Below are 21,201 nucleotides of genomic sequence, written 5' to 3'. Positions count from 1 at the left end.
CAGGTTCTCAGCATAAAGGAGATTTATTGCCCCAGAGGGACAGGGCAGGGAATAGGAGACACACACAGGATAGAGGGCAAGGGAGAGGGAGAATGGGGACGAGGGGGAGGGGGGCAATGGTATTTGTCCCTGAGGGATAAAGGAGCTGGGTAGAGGGGAGACAGACTCATAGGCAAATGCCAGCTTATAAAGGCACAAGGGGAAACCCCCATTAGGATGAGGTGCTTAACTTTAATTGGGCATGTTAATTAGGTGAGCCAAAGGGGGCTTTTGATTGCTGGACGTCAATACTTGGATAACTGGAGCTTGGTGGTCAGCCTCGGGAGAGGAAGTAGCCAAATAAGGGAATAGACTGAAAGACCCCCAACTCAACCCAGCCTGACACCCACCAGCATGTATTTGAAAATCACTCTGGCTGCACACACAGCTCTGGGACAAAGAACACATGAAATGGTCAGTCATGATGACCAGTCTCTGGAAATTATTATTACTAGTTTCCAAGGAATGTTATCCTCAACAACTGTCTGGTTTCTAAAAACTGTTACTGGTTACCCTGCTCCAGAGCACCCAAGTTTTGAAAATAAGTATAAGTCACTCTGTTCCCAGAAAAACCATTAGCTGTCTCATGGCCTTGCAGGTGTAAAAACCAAAATAACATTCCAAGCCCCTCGTGGGCAAAATTGTAAGTTCAGTTCCCAGCCAATCAGTAAGTGACTCATGTATGTTATAGCCAATCAATATGTTGTCATACTCCTGCCTAGTGACCAAAAAGACATAAAAACTGCCTGCTTTGGAAACTTGGGGCCATTCTCGTCCCAGGGAACGACCCCAAAGCTTTGGAATAAAATCCTTTTGCTTTTGCATCGAACTTGTGTCCTGTGAGTGACTCTGTGGGGCGCATCTCCCGGAGTTTGGCTTCACTTTTGGGCCCAACAAGACCTTGGTGGCTAGCTTTAGGAATGTGATCTAACAGTTTTTAGCAAGGCAGAGGTGTTATAGAAAAATCTTTTTTGTCACTGTGAAGATGTGTCTTTGCCAAGGCACCTTCTAACTGGTTTAATAAAAGACCTGACTGGCCCATAGCTGGGCAGGAAGAGATTAGGTGGGAGAGTCAGACTAGGAGAATGCTGGAAAGAAGGATGCCAGAGTCTGAGGAGTCTCGAGAGATGCAAAGAGAAGCCAGAGGAGCGTGCGGTGTGGAAAGAAAGTACCACCACATGGCAGAGGGCAGATAAGAAATGTGGGTTAATTTAAAATGTAAGAGTTAGCTAGTAACAAGTCTGAGCTAATGGCCAAGCACTTACAATTAACATTAAGTCTCCATGTCTTTATTTGGGAACTGTTGGTTGAGAAGGAAAATTTCACCTACATGGAGGGAATGGCAAGGCCTGCCTGAGCCATGTTTGCTACATCTGGGCTGGCCAGAGTCCCTTCAATTGTTTAATGCCAGGCATGGTGGCTCACAATGGAGGATGAGGCACCAGGCCAGGCTGAGGGATGAAAGGAAGAACTTAATATAGCCAACATGTGACTAAACGCACCTAAAATTAAAATGTAATTTGTAGATAGCAATGCCCTTTTCTGTGTAAACAAAGCCTTAATTTGATACCATGACTCACTGTCTAAATATGTAATTAAACACAAATGACTAACAAAAGAGGCTGAGGTGATGGCTCAAGTGTCAAATACTTATACCACTTTTGCAAAGGACCAGAGTTCTGTTCCCATGACAGGCAGCTCACAAATCTTTCTGTAAATTCTAGGTGATCTGGTACCCCCTTCTGGCCTTTGCAGGCACTGCACTAATGTATGCATTCACACACACACACACACACACACACACACACACACACACACCAGAAAAAAAACAAATATTAAAAAAAAGGAATGACAATAGTTTTAATGGGACATGGAACAAATAAAAGTTTCTTACATTGCTAGTGAAATTAAATAATATGGCCACTTGTACAACAGCCTGGCAGTTACAAAATTAAATATTTGCTTATGAGATTCACTGATTCTACTACTACGTATTTCTTATAATAAATGAAAGTGCATGTTTATTAAAAGAATTGTAAGCAAATGCTTCCATCTGCTTTATTCGAATCAGCTAATCTGGAGATAACAGAAACATTCACAAACATGTGACTGGACATACAAACTCAGACATAGAATTCATAAAAGAAATACTATTCAGAAGATCAGGGTGAGGCTTGATGTATAAAAATTGTCTAGGTAGAGCCAGGCGTTGGTGGCGCACGCCTTTAATCCCAGCACTTGGGAGGCAGAGGCAGGTGGATCTCTGTGAGTTCGAGGCCAGCCTGGTCTACAGTTCGAGTTCCAGGACAACCAGGGCCACACAGAGAAACCTTGTCTCAAAAAACAAAAATGGTCTAGGTCATAAATACGACGGCAGTGACAAATATTCATGCTGAACCTCATCAAACAGCTCACTTTAAAATTAGTGCTTTCTTGGCGCTAGAGAGATGGCTCAGTTAAGAGTACTTTCTCTTCTCTAAGAGGACCTAACTAAATTAATTTCCCAGAACCCACATGGTTGTTCACAACCATTTGTAACTCCAGTTCCTGAAGATCCCATGCCTTTGTCTGGCCTTCACAGGTCACCTACTGCACATATATACGTGCAAGCAAAGCACGTGAAAGAAACCTCTTAAAGGTGTGTTTTAAAATAAACAGATACGATTAGTGTATTTTGTTGTACCTAAATTGTACCTCAGTGGACTTGATTTTCTTTTAAAAATCCAACATAACTATAACTCATGAAACATACAAAGGCTCACACCACATCTACGAGTTCCAGGGTTCGATTCCTTGAATAAGCTCTTGCTGCACAGAATTTAGTTGTTTTTAGTGTATTCACAGAGTTGTACACAGGTGACCATTACCTAATTTAAGAATATAATCTTTTTTTTTCTTTCTTTCTTTCTTTCTTTTCTGATTTTTGTCTGTTTTTGTTTTGTTTATTGAGACAAGGTTTCTCTGTGAAATAGTCCTGGCTGTCCTGGAACTCACTCTGTAGACCAGGCTGGCCTCGAACTCACAGAAATCTGCCTGCTTCTCCCGAGTGCTGGGATTAAAGGCGTGCACCACCTCCGCCCCGCTTTTTGTTTTTTGTTTTCTAAGTATATGGTGTTCTGCCTGGGCCTCAGAAGACAGCACCTGATCAGATGGCTGTGAACCACCATGTGGTTGCTGGGAATTGAACCCAGGACCTCTGGAAGAGCAGCCAGTGCTCTTAACCCCTGAGCCATCTCTCCAGGCCCAAATCTTTTCACTGCAGAGTATGCTGAAGTTCACCTTTATAGTGCAAGCATTTGTGAGGCAGGGAATGATGGATCTCTGTGAATCCAATGCAAATCCAGTCTACATAAGTGAGTTCCAGGCCAGGCTGGAGTGAGACCCAGACTCAAAATAAACAAATAAATAAACTTGAAAAGAGGTGTTTTTTTTTTTTTTTCTTACCAAATTACAAAAGAATCCCATACTTAGAAGCAATCACTCGTTCATAATTCTTCCTAAATCTGATAGTTTTAAATAACTAATATTCCTTTTTTTTTATGACTCCTAAATGGGTCGTATAAACCCTACGATGTGGCAAAACGGGCGACCTGTGGTCATCCTGATCGTTGCTACAGTGAGTTCCGAAGCCCATAAGCCTCCAGACACCGGGTGCGGTCTTTCATTATCACTGCCAACAACTTGGTTCCAGGCCAGTGCCACGCAGTTCCCGTCTTTAGACTACATTTCCCAGAAACGCGTGCGACGCCACACAACTTCCGGCGCCAACCTCCCCCGCCCTCCCCCTCCTCGCTGTCTCACGTTTCCCTGAGGTTGGCCGTTACCATGGACAGGGCTTCTGTCCAGGATGTCAGCCCCGCGCGTGGTGAGGGTTTCGGTTCGAGGTCGTACCTGTGTCTAGGAAACTCGCGCATGCCATTCCAAGCGTGGGGCGAGCCCTTCGGCCTGCCGCAGGCGGAGCCCTGGCGGGAATCCCAGGGCGGACGCCATTTTCCCCGCCAGGTCCCGTCGCGGACTACATTTCCCAGAAACTCGCGCGAACCCAAGGCATCCCCTTCTTTTGCCTGCGGGACCCTCGTCGTCCGGAGAAGGGAAAGTGCGCGGGGAGCGGCCTAGGTCCTTGTTAGGCTCCTCAGGTGCGGCCCTGGGTTCTGGAGGGAAATGCCGGTCGGTGTGCGAGCTGTCAAGCCTGTGGGAGTTGGTCTGGCTGGGTGAGCAGGAGCGAGTGTGACCTGAAGTGACCCTAGGGCGCCACGAGTGCGCGGGTCTGATTTCTGGATTTCCCTGTGAGCGGGGCTTTGTGTGCAAGGGAGCACCTTCTCCTGATTAGTGTGTGCGGGTGTGATTGGCGTGATTGCGTCCCCGCGTGTTTGCACCGGCGGCGTGTAAACGGCGTAACTTCTTCATGAGGGACATCTGAGGGAACTAAGTGAGTATGCCTGCATGACTGTTACCTCGTGTCTGCAGGCACACTGTGTGTTCTGGGTGCTTGCGACTGACTCTGTGCAGATGTTTGAGTGTGATTATGTAACTTTGTACGACGAAGTGTGGTTGGGAGATGAGTGCAGTCGTCAGGCTGACACATATGTGTGTCTTAGAGGCCGTTGTGTTCTGTTGAATGTTGGATTTTGTGTAATTCCCATGAGGGGGGATTGGAGGTTATCGTGACTGTTGTGTGGCTCCGCAGTGGGTGGGCTGTTGTGACCGTTTGTAGCCCTGGGGTTTTATGTGGTGTTGTATTTGAGGGTTCTGTGAGCGGTGGGTGTGGTTGTGTCCTCAGGGTAGATGTGTGACTGTGGCTATTTGATCATGAGCTGTTATTTGGGTAAGTTGTGGGTATGAGGAAACCTATGGTGGGTGAGTGACTGCAGCCGCGGGTTTCAAGTGTGGGATGCCTCTGACTGCCCAAGTGACTCCAGTTTTCTGTCCTGAGACACCATAGGCTTCATTCCTTCTCTGACTCTAGAAAATGCTCATGACAACCTAGACTTCTTCTCCCTGGGTGACAGGTATTCCAGGGTGACCTTTTATTAAAAGGCTTAAAGACCTCACGATTCCTTCTTTCTTCCCCAGCTCGGCTCCTCCAGAACTACACAATGGAGAAAAGAGGAATGGCTGCGGACCAAGCCAAACATAAGGTGCACTGGGGTTTCCCCTTTTGCTTTTCTCTGGGATAGACTTGTGTAACACAGACTCATAAAGTGATCTGGTTCTTCAAATTTTCCACTCATGAAAATGGCGGGAAGCTCTGACATGGACACACACACAGCCTGTGTTCTCTCTGACTTCATTCTGTATAATGGTCACAGGTTAACTTAGGAAATAGATAACTTCTAATGTGTTTTGTTTCTTTCTAAACTCACACCTAAAACATGGTTATTTCAAAGAGCGGAGTTAAATTTCCACTGCACAAAAATAACCTTTGTTTGATCAGTTTCCTTCTCATGATATTTTCAAGGGTGGGATCTTTTACAGCATTAACCATTTCATAGAGTTCCACTAAAAGTTTAGCATGGCAGTTGTGTGGTTTGGTTGGTGGTTGCTTTTTTTTTTTTTTTTTTTTTTTGAGACAGGCTGGTGTCAAACTCCCTGTGTAGCTGAGGATGACTTTATACTTCTGATTCTCCTGTCTCCTCTTCCCCGAGTGCTGGAATTACAAGTGGGAGCCACCATACGTACAAAAAGATGGGTCTAATTTTATGTGTATGATTGTTTTTTCTGTATGTGTGTATGTGTGTATGTGAAGCACCACAGATGTGCAGTACTTGTGAGGCCAGAAGAGAGTCTTGGATCCACTGTGACTGGAGTTACAGAAGGTTGTGAGCCACCATATAGGAACTGGGAAACAAACCTGGGTCCTTTGCCAGAGCAGGAATCAGTCTTAACCACTCATCCCCCATTTTTAAGTCGTGTGTGTGTGTCTGTGTCTGTGTGTCTGTGTGTGTGTTGTTGGTCTATGTTTAGTTCTGAGACAGGGTCTCACTGTGAAGCCCAGGCTGACTTCAGACTTCAGATTCTCTTGCTTTAGCCTCCTAAGTACTGGGTTCCCTGTATAAGCTACCGTGCCTAGTTCTATATCACAGTTGGAGTCTTGCCTTTCTTTTAAAATTCTGTATTTGCTAGATGATAGGCAGGCCAATTTCTGTGAGTTTAAGGCTAGCCCCTGGTCTATTTATTGAGAACTGTACAGTGAGACCCCTTGTCAAAAAAAAAAAAAAAAAAAATTCTAGAGTCACCTTATTACAGATACTTGTATGTAGGGGAATTTTTCTGTCCTACCAGCCAGCTCCCAAACAACCACACAGAGACTTATTATTAATTATAAAAGCTTGGCTGGCTGTTGTAGAATATTATTTTAAGATGTGTTACATGTGTTTACACTGTGGAATATTTGTTTAATGATGCAGAGATGTGTTGTATACCTTTATGTTGCATTTGTTTACCTCTGTGAGGCTGTGTGACTTTGCCTGCCTAAAACACTCAATTGGTCTAACAAAAAGCTAAACAGCCAGTAGCAAGGCAGGAGAAAGGATAGGCAGGGCTGGCAGGCAGAGAGAATAAAAGGTGGGGAGAAAAAGATTGAGGAGTAAAGAAGAACTCCAGGGGCCAGACACCCAGCTACATAGAAAGCCACTGAGTAACAAGAAAAGAAAAGATGTTGAGAAATAGAAAAAGGTAAAAGCCCAGAGGCAAAAGATAGATAGGATAGTTTTCTTTCTCCCTCCCTCCCTCCCTCCCTCCCTCCCTCCCTCCCTCCCTCTCTTTCTTTCTTTCTTGTTTTTCAAGACAGGGTTTCTCTGTAGCTTTGGAGCCTATCCTGGCACTCGATCTGGAGACCAGGCTGGCCTCGAACTCACAGAGATCTGCCTGCCTCTGCCTCCCAAGTGCCGGGATTAAAGGATAGTTTAAGTTGAGAAGAAGCCAATCAAAGGCCAGGCATTTATACAAGTAAGCTTCCGTGTGTAATTATTGGGAAGCTGGTGACAGGCCCCTAAAGGTAAAAACCACCAAGTACAGTTGACAGCTTAGGCTTGTTTCTAACTAGCTCTTATAATTAACCCGTTTCTATTCATCTATGTGCTGCCATGACTCTTGTGGCTTTTACCCCTCCTCCTGCATGTCCAGCTAGTGACTCCATCTTTCTTCCTCTCTGTACCCAGAAGTCCCACCTAACCTCTTCCCACCTAGCCTTCGGCCATTCAGTGACACATCTTCACATAGTGTAAAGGAATATCCCACAACACCCCTGCCTCCAGGAAAACAGCCGTAAGAAGACTGGCCATATCCTTCGGTACTTAAAACCATGGCTGAAGTAACCCATGTGTAACCTCCTTTTTCCCCCCCGTGTGTGATGGGTGCAATGGTGTGGATGCCTGTAACTCCAGCCACTCAGGAGGCTGCATTTGCTTTCCTTGTGCTGACATTTGTGGCTGATAGGATTCCTGCCAAGATCTTGGTCCCAGTTGACTCTCATATTAGCTAGCTAATCCTACCATCATCTCTCATTACCTCTCATTTTCAAACATTAACATTTTCATTCAGCAAATAACTGATCATCTTGTCTTGACCTATTTCCAGGCACTGACAGGCAGGAAATGATGTACTCAGGAAAGTGAAAGAATTGTAGAGTGAATTTGTCCTGCCTGTCTGTAATTTGATGAGGTGGCAATGTGAGTCACTTAGCTGGCAAGACACACGGAAAAGCTAAAACCGTGTCTGTAAACTAGTGAGAGAATGGGAAATGGGGTTGGTAGTTCCAAATGTTGAAAGATTTCCTAGCTTATGAGGCTGGTAGGGATCTCTGAGACTCTCACGGTATTTATAAAACATGTTTAAGTTGGAGTCCAACAGGAAATGTGGGTCATGCTGACTGTCTGAATCATTTTTATTTATCTAAGAAGTAGGAATAAGTGTGATAATGGATGGTACTAATTAGGCTGGTCAGTGTATAAATGAGCTGTTGTGACTGTACAATCAGAAATCAAAACATTTAGCCACCAGAAAAATAATTTGTATTAAGAATGAGAAACTTTTTTGTTGTTGTTGCTGGGGGTTGATTGAAACCAGAGCTCTACCAGTGAGCTGTCTCCCTAGTCCTGTTGTTTTGAGACTTGATCTCATTATATAACTAAGGCTGCCCTTGAGATCAATATGTAACCCAGGCTGACAGCGCAAATTCCCAATCCATGCGCTTGCCTCAGCCCTGTGCTGGGATGATAGTCATGCATCATGGTTCTTGGTGACGACAGTATAATGGCTCATTTGCTGAACCCCATAACACAAGCACCAAAGTTTTCTTGTGTGTGTCTGTGTGTTATACAGCTAGGGTGTGTGTTTATTGTTTCAGAAATCAATGGTGTTCAGTGACGTGTCTCTGGACTTCTCTCAGGAAGAGTGGGAGTGCCTGGGCCCTGCTCAGAGGGACTTGTATAGGGACGTGATGCTGGAGAATTACAGCAACCTGCTGTCTGTGGGTAAGAGCACCTGTACCAACAACTCAGCCTTCTCTGGAGTGTCTACTTCTTCCTCAGTGAATCTCTCAGCTGCTTTTCAACTTTGCCACCTGAATACCCGCTCCTTGTTTGCAAATAAATGGTTTCAGCCAGGCTGAAAAAGAAGCCTGGGAGACAGGCAGCTCCGGTGCTCTGTGGCTGAAGCGTCACCTTCGTCTGTGGCTGATCCTGTCATGGCGCCTCTTGCTTGATGGTCGAGGGATTAGCTCTGTTTCCCACAGCATAACCGTGTTCCATATCTTTTCTTGTAAGCAGGGCTTCCCATTCCCAAGCCTCAGGTGATCTCTTTATTGGAGCAAGGCAAAGAGCCCTGGATGATTGGCAAAGAGCTAACGAGAGGCCTGTGCTCAGGTAAGTGAGAGAGAGACACTGGGCAGAGAAATGCCTGCGGGGATAACCCGAGCTGATGGAGGAGACAGCAACAGTGACATGTCATTTTGGAAGCCTCTGCCTTCAAGAACCGAGGTGTCTAGTGAGAAAACCAAGTTCTTTTAAAATAATTTCTTTCAGTGGCATATATTAATTTATTGTATGGGGTGAGTGTGTGGAGGTCAGAGGACAACTTGCTGGAGTTGGTTCTCTCTCCATCATGTAGGTCCTGGGGATCAGACTCAGGTCATCCAGCTTGTTTTTGTTCTTACATAGGTAGGAATCCATAACTGGCATCTCCGTCTTTCTTCCATTCAGAGGTCAGATAGCTAAAATCCCAACCTTCTAATAAATTGAGTATGTGTGGTGTCTGTGTGCCACATGTGGACTGGTGCCCACGGAGGTCAGAGGAGTACACAAATCTCTGCAACAACAGTCACAGGTAGCTGTGAGCTGCCACATGGGTCTTCTGCAAGAGCATCACACACTTTTAGCCACTAGATCGTCTGGCCAGAACCAGTCCTTGAGGCTCTTTAAGGCCTGCTGTCTTGACCTGCCTGGGTAGCAGTACAAAGACACTGCTATCACTCAGAGAGTCCCAAGGGCTTTTGAAGTTCTGTGGCAGAAAATCAGGACCAACATGTCACTATATGTTTATCACCCCAGCTGTAAGTAGATTTTTCTGTCCTGCCTACCAGTTCTCAAATAACCACATGGAGACTTATTATTAATTATGAAAGTTTGGCAGGTAGCTTAGGCTTGTTTATAACTAGCTCTTAAAACTTAAATTAACCCATTTCTGTTAATCTACTTCTTTTAAGTGGCTCGTGTGGGAAGCTCTCTTTTCAGGGCTGTAGTCAGAGCACGGTTTGTATGTGAGGGGGGAGTGTGGTCTAAGGAAGGCTAGCTAAAGAAGTTAAGATAAAAGACTGAGACACAGGAATATTGTCAGGAGGGTGAATTCAGTCCACACTGAACGCCCCCGAGTTTATCCTTTTACATTCTTAAGTAACCCTATCAAAAGTGGGGACAATGGCAGAAAACTTCTATTATCATATATAAGGAGCAAACAGACTTAACTTCCCTTAATCCTCCAGGTGTTTGGTAGCCACACCTGCCACCCAGTCTTTAGGGTCAAGAGTAAACACACCTGAGCCCAAGACATCCACTGTCAAGGCCAAAACATCCTGTAGTAGCCAAGCTTAGTCTTACAGGTCTAAGGGTAGTTTTGAACTCTCTGATCTTGAGGCAAGATGAAATGGACCCCTTTCTGTGCCCTGACAGGCTCGGTTACCTTTACTTTGCAGTGCTCATGCTGCTTGCTCTGTGTCCCTGGTATCTCCTCCCTTCTTCCTGGTGTCCTGTCCTCTCCATAAATCCCACCTAACTGTTAGCCATTCAACTTTTTATTAAACCAATCAGTGACACATCTTCACAGTATATAAAAAAGATTATTTTCCAGTATTTCCCCTTTTTTATCTAAATATACTGAGGCAAGATAATCCCAGAATTCAAAACCAGCCAGAGTTCCATAATAAGACCTCATCTCAGGGGACAGACCTTTAATGCTAGCAGTCAGAGAATCTCTGAGTTCAAGGCTAGCCAGAACTAGATAATGAGACCCTAATTCATTGTCTAGACCCAAAACAAATGAAAGGCCAAATTGATTATTTATTATGCCACAAAATATCCAGGAATCCGGAATACTCCATCTCCAAAAATATTTACATTATGATTTCTAACAGTAGCAAAATTATAGTTATCAAGTAGCATGAAAATACTTCTAGGGGGGGGTCACCACAACATGAGGAACTGTATAAAGGATTGCAGCATTAGGAAGGTTGAGAACCACTGATTAGACAGATCTTAAAAGCCTATGATATTTACCTACTAGATAATCTATTCACTTTAGTGTTTCCATTCTCTTTGTGAAAGTTTTAAGTTTTTCCAAAAAAGAGGGGAAAAGAATATTTTCTGCTTTCTTTCCTTTCAGCTCTGGAGTCAATGTGTGAAAGCAAGTTATTATCTCTAAAGAAGGAAGTTTATGAAATAGAATCATGCCAGAGGGAGTTAATGGGACTTAAAAAGCATGGCCTTGAGTACCCCAGTTTTAGAGATGTTCTGGAATGTGGAAGCCAATTTACAAGTCAATTGGGATATCAGAATGGTCATTTAAGCCAAGAAATACTCAGTCGTGAATACATGCCCACATTTGTTCAACAGACTTTCTTAACCCTACGTCAAATTGTTAATAATGACGAGAAACCCTATGAATGTAAGAAATGTAGAAAGGTCTTTACTCAGAACTCACAATTTATTCAACATCAACGAGTTCATCTTGGTGAAAAGTCTTATGAATGTAAGCAGTGTGGTAAGTTCTTCAGTTGTGGTTCACATGTTACTCGACATCTGAAAATTCACACTGGTGAGAAGCCCTTCGAATGTAAAGACTGTGGGAAGGCCTTCAGTTGTAGCTCATACCTTTCTCAGCATCAGAGAATCCACACTGGTAAGAAGCCTTATGAATGTAAGGAGTGTGGAAAAGCCTTTAGCTATTGTTCAAATCTTATTGACCATCAGCGAATTCACACTGGTGAAAAACCTTATGCATGCAAAGTTTGTGGGAAAGCTTTCACAAAGAGCTCACAACTTTTTCAACACGTGCGAGTTCACACAGGTGAGAAACCTTATGAATGTAAGGAGTGTGGCAAAGCCTTTACTCAGAGCTCCAAGCTTGTTCAGCATCAGAGAACCCACACCGGGGAGAAGCCCTATGAGTGCAAGGAGTGTGGGAAAGCCTTTAGTAGTGGCTCAGCACTTACAAACCATCAGAGAATCCACACTGGGGAGAAACCTTATGAGTGCAAGGAGTGTGGGAAAGCCTTCACTCAGAGTTCACAACTTCGACAGCATCAAAGAATCCATGCCGGTGAGAAACCTTTTGAATGTCTTGAATGTGGGAAGGCTTTTACTCAGAACTCACAGCTTTTTCAACATCAGAGAGTTCACTCTGATGAAAAGCCATATGAGTGTAATAAATGTGGAAAGGCCTTTAATAAATGCTCAAACCTTACCCGACATCTGAGAATTCACAGTGATGACAAGTCCCATAGCTGTAAGGAATGTGGGGAGACATTTAGTAATGACTCAGACCTTATTCGCCATCAGGAGATTCATGGGAATGAGTAATAAAACTCCATACTGAGAGTACCTTTCTTTGACACAGTTTAAGTGTTTATATTTTCAATCCAAATGCATTTAACTGTAGATTATGAATTCCAGTCCTGTATCTCCTTTTCTACACCAGTGCTACTTGCTTAATAAATCTCCATTGCCCGGGGATTTGTCATACTGTTGTTTATATTTTCTTATGTTTTTAGGGCTATTTATGTTTTCTAAACTTTTTGATGCTTGCACTAATATGACTGTTTTAATTGTGTAACCTTTAATGATTTGAAGTTCCTTGTGGAATTCCTATGTTGTATTTGAGGCAGTGTCAGTCTTTTTGCTGTTTCATGAGCTTATTTTTATTTTTTTATTGTAAAAAACATTAGAAAACCGAAAGCTCAAACATCAAAATGAACTGCTATATTGATTGTAGATGACGATTATCAAATTGGTAGAACTAATTTTGCTGGACTTTGCTTTCTAAAAACAAGTAGTCCTGGTATTTATGTTCTTCCTTCGTCTGCTTTTATCATGCTAAAAACATTCTAATAATTGCTTTTCCAGCAATACAAAGTTTAATGATTTACTTAATATCTTTTAAATGACTATTATTCATGTTATGGTGGTTGCTTTTAAATTTTTGCATTTTTAAAAGCTGTCTTCATTAATATGACCCCAAACTTATGTTTGGATGTTTTATGTTTTGTTTCTTTTAATGCTGAATTTATTCATCTTTCGTCCTTGTATGCTATTTTGTTCCTTTTCATTAACCCTAACCCTAATGTTGTGCCAGAAAGGTAATTACAGTTAGCAAAGTGTTACTTTTCCAGATTTTTTCTTATGTATGTTATTAGGAGTCGTTTCTTATTTTACATATGCAATCTTGTGTATGCATTGGTTTGCTGTGAGAACTCAATGAATTCATGACTATAAAGAGCTTAGATCTAATCCTAGCATCCAGTATAGGTTTAATAAAAGGATTCTCTTTTGTCATTAGCATACTGTTTCATAATTTTCTTCATGACGTGTGTGTGTGTGTGTGTGTGTGTGTGTGTGTGTGTGTGTGTGTGTGTGTGTTCTAGGGTTAGAGACCAGGGCTTTATATGTGCTAAGCAAGCACTCCTACAACTGAGCTATGGTCCGTCCCCTCACTGGTAAATTATTCTAGGCAAGCGTTTTATTGTTAACCCGATTCTTCTAGCTTCTGGAATGTACTTTTAACTGCCATTTACCTTTATCAAAACTAGAGGATTTGTGATAGAAAAAGAAATAATTATATGGAATAAAGCCTCTCATCTGCCACTTATTGAATTACAAGTGGAAAAGGGGTATGTGTGGGTTGTCTATTTAGACTTAAACTCTCTCTCTCTCCTCTCTCTCTCTCTCTCTCTCTCTCTCTCTCTCTCTCTCTCTCTCTCTCTCTCTCTCTCTCGGTCCTAGAACTCTGTGGATCAGGATAGCCTACCTACCTCTCCCTCCCAAGTGCTGGGATCAAAAAATGTGCACCACCATTGCCCAAAATATATGTTTTAAATCAGTGGACTGGGCAGAATATGGTGTCACATATTTAATCCTCACTCTGGAGCAGAAGCTGGTAACATCGTTGGTTAACCCAATAACTCATGTGGCTTTAGGAGGGTTTGTTTTGTTACCAGACAGGGTCTCACTATTTAGTTTTGGCTAGCCTGGAACTGTATGTAGACCAGACTGGTCTCAACTCACAGAGATCCCCCATCTTTGCCTCCCAAGTGCTGGGACTAAAAGTGTGTGCGTGCCACCATGTCCTGCCCAATTAAGGATTTTTGAATTGGTGAATTCAAATTGATCCTACTTACTTAAACACATGTGCAGGACCTAGAAGAACTGCTTGTGACTGGAGATAACTCTACTCTTGGCTCTAAAAGTTTGTTTAAGGAGCTGGAGAGATTGCTCAGCAGTTAAGAACACTTGCTGTGCTTCCGGAGAACTTAGCTTTGGTTTCCAGCACCCACAAGGCAGTTGACAACTGTCTGGTAACTCCAGCTCAAGGAAACCTAATTGCTTTATTTTGGCCTCTTAGGGAACTAGGCACGCGGTGTGGTGCATATACATACATGGGGGCAAAACATTCATGCACATAAATTAAGTCCTTCGTAAAAACAAAAACCTCAAAAAACAAGACCCAACAACTTTGAAGATGCAGCAATTGCAATCCCACAGTCACACACCCCTTAAATGCAAGCCCCGAAACAAAAGCCCAAGATAGTAATACAGGCAGAAATGGTCACTCTCTCAGTAAAGACAGCGTTGTGGCACACACCTTTAATCCCAGGACTCAGGAAACAGAGGCTTGCAGATCTCTGTGAGTTCAAGACCATGCTGGTCTACAGGGCAAGTTCCAGGACAGCCAGGGCTGCACAGAGAAACTCTTATCTCGAAAAACCAAAAAAAAAAAAAATCAAAACAGAAATAAACAGCAAAGTAAGACAGTCACTCCACACACCCACAGCGACTCGTCGTCTGGCGTCACACAACAGCCCACCAGCAGAGGACGTGATTCCAAATTCAGTGGCTCAGTAAACTGGCAGAAGCCAACCCCGTTTGGCGCGCATGCGCAGTGGCACAAACTACGCACGCATGCATTCAATCGTTGTCCCGCTCTTGCAGAGCCTTACCGTCGCCTCACACAAACCAGCGCACACCCAGGAACTCCCCTAGAAGGGCTTACAGTTCCCTGCGCACTCGCACTTGCCGCCTATCTCGAAGCGAGGGTGCAAAGCAGAAAGGGTTGCGCCGCAAAGCACTCTGGGGCTGGTAGTTCTCGGGGCCGGGCTCAGCCGGTCGTTGAGAAGCTCGAGCGCGCCCCCTGGCGGGCCTCAGCCCTCTGGCTCCTCGCGCTGTGACGTCACAGAGCAAGTTTCCATAGCTTGTGGCTATGAGGTGAGTTAGGCCGAGCGGGAGCAGGAGCTGAGGGGCAGGATGGAGATGGAGCTTGGCAACGGGACCGGGAGACTGTGTGTGTGTGTGTCTGTGTGTGTGTGTGTGTCTGTGTGTGTGTCTGTGTGTGTGTGTGTGTGTGTGTGTGTGTGTGTGTGTGTGTGCTGTGAATAACTGAATAACTGAAAGGGGAAAATTAATAAAAGCCTAAGGCCCAGACTCCAAAACCCAAATAAAAAACTCTGAGTTCCCAAAAGGCAGCCCAGCAGACAAGGTTAAACAAAGGTCCACAGGACTCAAGCCCTTAGACCAGATCTCACACCCCAGAGCTGTGTGGACATTTCTCTAGTCCAAAGAGGATCAGATAGTTATCAACTGTGGACGTCCCCAGCCCAGGAGACAATTAAACTCATTTCCTCTTCAGCATCCTGCTTCATTGCACCTTTCCTGAAGCATACAACCATTGTCCTGTCCTGTGTAACCACGGAAGTTCTGTAATCTTGGGGCTTCCAGCCCTATAATTTCCCCTTATAAAAACACCCCTCAGTCAAAAGTGGGTACTCCATTTGTTCCTGAGCCAATAAAGAAACCTGTGTCCTTACATTCCGGTGAGTCAGCTCCTTGTTGGCGGGTTCTTTTTGGGTTCTGAAATCTGGGCACAACATAACTATGTGACAGGCTCCAGCTGTGACAGACAGTGTGTTATCTTGTGTCACCGTGGGTGTGCATGTCTGTGTCCCTGCTTGTGTGTGACTGACAGGAAAACTGAATGGTTGTGATGGTTTGTGATGTGCTCCTGTGTGTAAGTTTTCGAGAGAGCAGACTGTGACTTCATGTGTGTGTTTCCATGACTGTGTGTGTGGCTATAACCGCACTGACCATCTGTTTCTTCAGGCATAATTGTGACAAGAAACAAATATATGACCTTGTGAGGTATGCGCTATAATTGTGATTGTGTGTCAACTGACGCTCTGCTGTGCATGCCCCCTCCCCACTAATGTGACTGTTTGAGAGATGGCGGATTCGAATGTGTCTGTGCAGTTCAAGGTGGGACTGGGTGAGAAAGTGAGTGTGGTAAGTGTAAGCCTTTTGGATGGCTTGGATGGGACAGGGATCCTGGAGCTCGAGAGTCACAGAATACTAAGTGTTACACAGCTCAGTTGGAAAGGTGTCCTGGAGCTGGGGAGCCAAGGAATACCACAGGTCACAGTGAGCACAGCAGCTTACAGCCCTGTTTCAAGGGGGGTGGGGCGGCTTCTTCCCCAGTGTATCAGATCTGCTCGCCAGAAAAGGGCTTCTCCTGCGAAGTTGTTTTGCTCCAGTCCCCTGGAGTGTAACAACTCTGCTCTGTCAAGGGAGCAAAAGAAGGTCTTCACCCAAAGCTCCTTCAGGGATTTTATTCTTAACACAATAATGTGGGAACACAGGGTTTATATAGTTTATATAGTTTTTCCAGGTGGAGGGGATTGGTCAAATTTGAATCCCTGCACTGATTGGCTAGCTCTCCTGTTCAGGGATTGGTTAGTTTTCTGCAGAGGTTTAGGGTCAGATTGGACTCTAGTTTCAGGGCCAAAATGTGTTTCTTTTACTGGTCTTTTTGGCTTTTTGGCTGTAGTTTTAGGGCCAGGGTGTATTTCTTTCACTGGCTCTGATTCTAGGGACAAATTGTGTTTCTTTGGCACTGGTTTCAGAGTCAGGGACATTTCTTTGGTTCTGGTTGCTGGGTCAAGGTGTGTTTCTTTGGCTCTGCTCAGTGTGTGTTTCTTTGGCTAGATCCTTTTCCCTACAGGGAGATCACGGGTCTGATGGGCTGGGACCTACTTTGTGATTACAAGGTGTAGAGAAATTAAATTTACTTGACCAAGAGTGGTAGAAACATAAGCTCTTTGGCTCTAGACTTCTTTTTTTTTTTAAAGCTTTCTAATCAAATCTTTTTATTTTATGTGTATGAGTATTTTACCCAGAATGTTCGTCTGTCTATCATTTGAATGTCTAGTACCCTGGGAGACCAGAAAAGGGTGTTGGATCCCCTGGAACTGGAATTACAGAAGTTTCTGAGCCACCCTTTGTATGCTGGGAACAGAACCCTGGTTTTCTGAAAGAGCAGACAGTGCTCTTAACTGTTGAGCCATCTCTCCAGACACCTACTTCTCGCTTCTGATTAATAAATTGCTTTTGTTCCTGCTCCCCCACCCCACCCCAACACACGTATTTTGAGGGTTCAAAACAGGAGAATGTTGGAGAGAATCATCTCTGGAACTAGGGACCCTTAGGCCATGGGACTTGGATATGGTCATTTCCCTTCAGTCTGAATCACAGAATGGAGTTCAAAGACACTGTAGTGAGAACACACTGAAACTGGCTTCTTTCAGGAAAGGTTATATAAGTCCATCTCGAATCCCATCTTCTTCCCTGTAAAGACATGGAGTTTGAGATCTTAGTTTGTCCATGTCAAAAATTAGGTCATTTTTGGTACCGAGAAAGACTTAGTTCACTGTTCTTTGAATGCTTTACCAAATAAGCTAAAGTTTAGGTTTTGGCTTTTGCATTTAATAAAGAAAAATGTTCCCATTTTTATTTCCAAATGTGAAAAATATAATATAGACAATAAAAGATAGGATTTGTGTGCGCTAAGTGTCTTGGCTCCTGCAGTCCTAACCATGGGGAAAGAAAACTTCTGAATGGTTTGCCTCCTGTCACATAACCAAGCACAGGAGTTGAAGAGTCAACTTCAGACGAGAAGCTATACAAATCTGTCTTTCCCATTACACCTTTTTGAGCAAAGACTGATGCTTGATTAAATTTAGAAACATATCAGCAAAGATACATTCATCTGATGTTCTTTGGATACGATATCTGATACAGATACCAGAATAGAACAGAAACTTGAAAGCAGTTCTTTCAGACAAGTGCCACTTAAGGCTCCTTCCAGCTGCCAGCAGGAATGCAGTGATTTCCAGCTCAGGTTGAAGAGGCTTTTTATAGGCTATTTCACGTTGTATTGCATTAAAGAGACGACATTCCTCAGGACAGCTGGCTGGTGCTGTGCATCCCGGAATTCTAGGTCAAACACGACTCTCCCGTTTTCAGAATGAAGGCATATTGGCTTTCAGAGGTCTTCACGATATGTAGGTTGCTATGGTGACGTTTCACTCAGACTGGGTGGTTCTGTGGCATAATTGAGATGACAGGTGCCATTTCTGAAATGCCGCTGTGAGGAATGTATCAAATCAGTCCTTGGGCTTTGTTGAATCTTTTCCACTCATTGTAGCTTTCATAAAGAAACGATTTCTTTTTATTTATGTGTAAGTGTGCTCCTCACATGCTTGCTGGGAACCAAACTCTGGTCCTCTGAAAGAACAGCAGGAGCTCTTAACCCACAAGAGCGCTTAGCTCATCCCTTCAGCCTATTTATTTATTACTTTTTAAAAATGAAACAGGTCATGTCTTGAAAATGAAACTATGTAGACCATGCTGGCCTCAGACTCACAGAGCTCTATCTGCCTCTGCTACTCAAACTAGTGGGATTAAAGGTGTGTGCCACCTTGTCCAGACATCACTGTAGCCTTTTGAAAGACGAGCTTTGAAAACAAAGTTATATATGAGGAGACTGTGTTGCATAATTTCTTCTCTCTCTCTCTCTCTCTCTCTCTCTCTCTCTCTCTCTCTCTCTCCTCTCTTTCTCTTTCTCTCTCTCTCCTCTCCCCTCTCCCCCTTTCTGTCCTCTCATGTTCCCAATCACACACATGTACTGAAAGACCCCCACGGAGTGGGATCCCGGGGTGATTGGGGGAGCAGCCACCCCCCAGTCACCAGACAGAGACGAGAACTTGATGCAAACAGCAAGAGGCTATATTATTCAGTAACGGGTACCAGGGCCCAACTCATTACTCACGCAGGAGCAGAGGAGCTGGACCCCGAGCTGGGGGCTAGGGGGCTTCTTAAAGGCAAAAACTGCAAACAGATGGGGTCTGGGGTGAACGAGGGTGACAGTTCTGATTGGCTCATTCCAGGTGGCCTACTTCGATCTCCGGGTTCATGGGACGTTCAGGGCAGTTACATCTCTATTTCTGGGAACCATTTGTCAGGCTGGAATTCCTCAACCCTAACGGCCCTTTCCTGTTAAGGTCATAAGTTCAGATTCTTACTTATCTGCAAAGAAAACATCTTAGGCTGGGGTCCTTCAGTTGAAGGCTACAAATTACATAGTTTCCATGGTTACTTAAGGTCATACAAAGTACAGAGTTAGTAACTATACATTTTAAGGGAGATACATTTGAGTGACATAAGACAGGGCATGGGCTTCCAGGGTTACAGAGTCACAGAGTCTGTCACTTATCTCCTGGGCTGGGGATCCGGGTCCAGTCATGGCACTCCTGATTTAGATTTAAGGAGTTAAATTTCCTTTTTTTTTTTTTTAAAGATTTTATTTATTTATTATGTATACAACATTCTGCTTCCATATATATATCTGCACACCAGAAGAGGGCACCAGATCTCATAACGGATGGTTGTGAGCCACCATGTGGTTGCTGGGAATTGAACTCAGGACCTCTGGAAGAGCAGTCAGTGCTCTTAACCTCTGAGCCATCTCTCCAGCCCGAGTTAAATTTCCTTTATCATTAAGTTTTAAAACTTTTATTAATTTTTGCTTCTTCAGTACAACCTAGTGAGTCCATTAGTGTTAGAGCTGAAGGGGTCTCATGCCTGAAGAAAACTTACTCTCCTTCTCTCAATGGCCTTTGGTAGTCGGTGGCTTTTAATTCAAGGGTGAGGTCTTGTGACATTTCCCACGTTGTCATGTTGACGGGATGAGAAAGACCAGCTTTTAGATCATACTCATTTGCACCTTTAGATGTTACAATTGGCTGCTGAAGAGACCGCTCAGTGGTTAAGAGCATTTGTTGTTACAAATGATTCATGCTTGATTCCCACATGGCACCTCACAACCTAAACTCTGGTCCCAGAGCCCTGGACAGCCCTCTTGTGGTCTTCTTGGGCACTGCACGGATATGACGCACAGGTACACACGCAGGCCAAACATCCATGCACATAAAATATAAAGGAGTTTTTTTTTAAAAAAAGTTAGAGTGGTTGTTTAAACTTCTTGAAAATAGATTGTACTTATTAGTAAAATGATGACAGTGTTTCTTTCACTGCCATTTTAAGCCATATGATTCTATTTTCAGGGCCAGGGCATATTTCTTTCACTGGCTCTGGTTCTGGGGACAAAGTGCGTTTCTTTGGCTTTGGTTTCAGGGTTAGGGAACGTTTCTTAGCTTCTGGGTTCAGGACTAAAGTATTCCTTATACTAGCTCAGGTTTCAGAGCCAGGGTGTGTTTCTTTCACTGGCTCTGGTTTCAGGGGCAGGGTGGGGTTTTTTGGCTGACCCTTTTACCACACACTCATCTCCTGATAATGTACATTTTTTTATGAAAAAGTAATTCACACTTAAAAGGCCTTTTACCGAAAAGTATACGGACCAAAGATAAGATATGCTACATACACTAAAGGTAAAGAAATTTTTGGACTATGGTATGGACTGTGTGGGGGATGATCTCCCAGCAGGATATAGCAATCCGGCTCCTCTCTGAGAGGAGAGGAGTTCTGCTCCCCCCTTCCCCCATTAGGCGGCTTTCCAGCAGAGCGATCCAATTCTCAGCTCCAGCCCAAGATGTTACTTCCGCTTCCCTCTGCTAAAGAGAAAACCTTTGCAGAAATGTAGCAGTCTCCTTTGACTCTCCCCAGAGTTGTTACTTTTTCTACTCAGCCCCCTTAAGGGAATGTGTGAGCCAAGATTTTCACCCAAAACTCTTTTAAAAAAAGAGATTTATACCCGGGTGTTGGTGGCGCACGCCTTTAATCCTAACACTCAGTAGGCAGAGGCAAGCAGATATCTGTGAGTTCGAGGCCAGCCTGGTCTACAGAGCGAGTTCCAGGACAACAGGCTCCAAGAGCAGCCTACACACAACACACACACTAAGCCTTTTATTTTTTATATTTGGTTTTTCGAGACAGGGTTTCTCTGTGGCTTTGGAGGCTGTTCTGGAGCAACACACCCCACACACACCACACACACCACACACACCACACACACCACACACACCACACACACCACACACACCACACACACCACACACACCACACACTAAGCTTTTTGTTATTTATTTATTTATTTTTGGTTTTTCGAGACAGG

General features: G+C 44.0%; 1 protein-coding gene across 1 annotated transcript in view; it reads left to right on the top strand.

Annotated features, from left to right (window-relative positions):
- Window positions 1-3,940: 3,940 nt before the first annotated feature.
- The window catches only part of LOC103161319 (zinc finger protein 383), a 326,635-nt gene continuing 309,374 nt past the window's right edge, over window positions 3,941-21,201 (top strand). Inside the window, exons 1-5 of the mRNA XM_035449241.1 lie at window positions 3,941-4,250; window positions 5,113-5,177; window positions 8,387-8,513; window positions 8,805-8,903; window positions 10,915-12,106. Of these exons, the coding sequence (XP_035305132.1) occupies window positions 5,136-5,177; window positions 8,387-8,513; window positions 8,805-8,903; window positions 10,915-12,106 (1,460 nt within the window). The 5' untranslated portion in view covers window positions 3,941-4,250; window positions 5,113-5,135. The remainder of the gene's footprint in view (window positions 4,251-5,112; window positions 5,178-8,386; window positions 8,514-8,804; window positions 8,904-10,914; window positions 12,107-21,201) is intronic.

Source organism: Cricetulus griseus, chromosome 9 (assembly GCF_003668045.3).
Source record: "Cricetulus griseus strain 17A/GY chromosome 9, alternate assembly CriGri-PICRH-1.0, whole genome shotgun sequence".
Lineage (NCBI taxonomy): Eukaryota > Metazoa > Chordata > Mammalia > Rodentia > Cricetidae > Cricetulus > Cricetulus griseus.
Note: the sequence above shows the minus strand (reverse complement) of the source record. Positions and strands in the feature narration are given on the sequence as shown.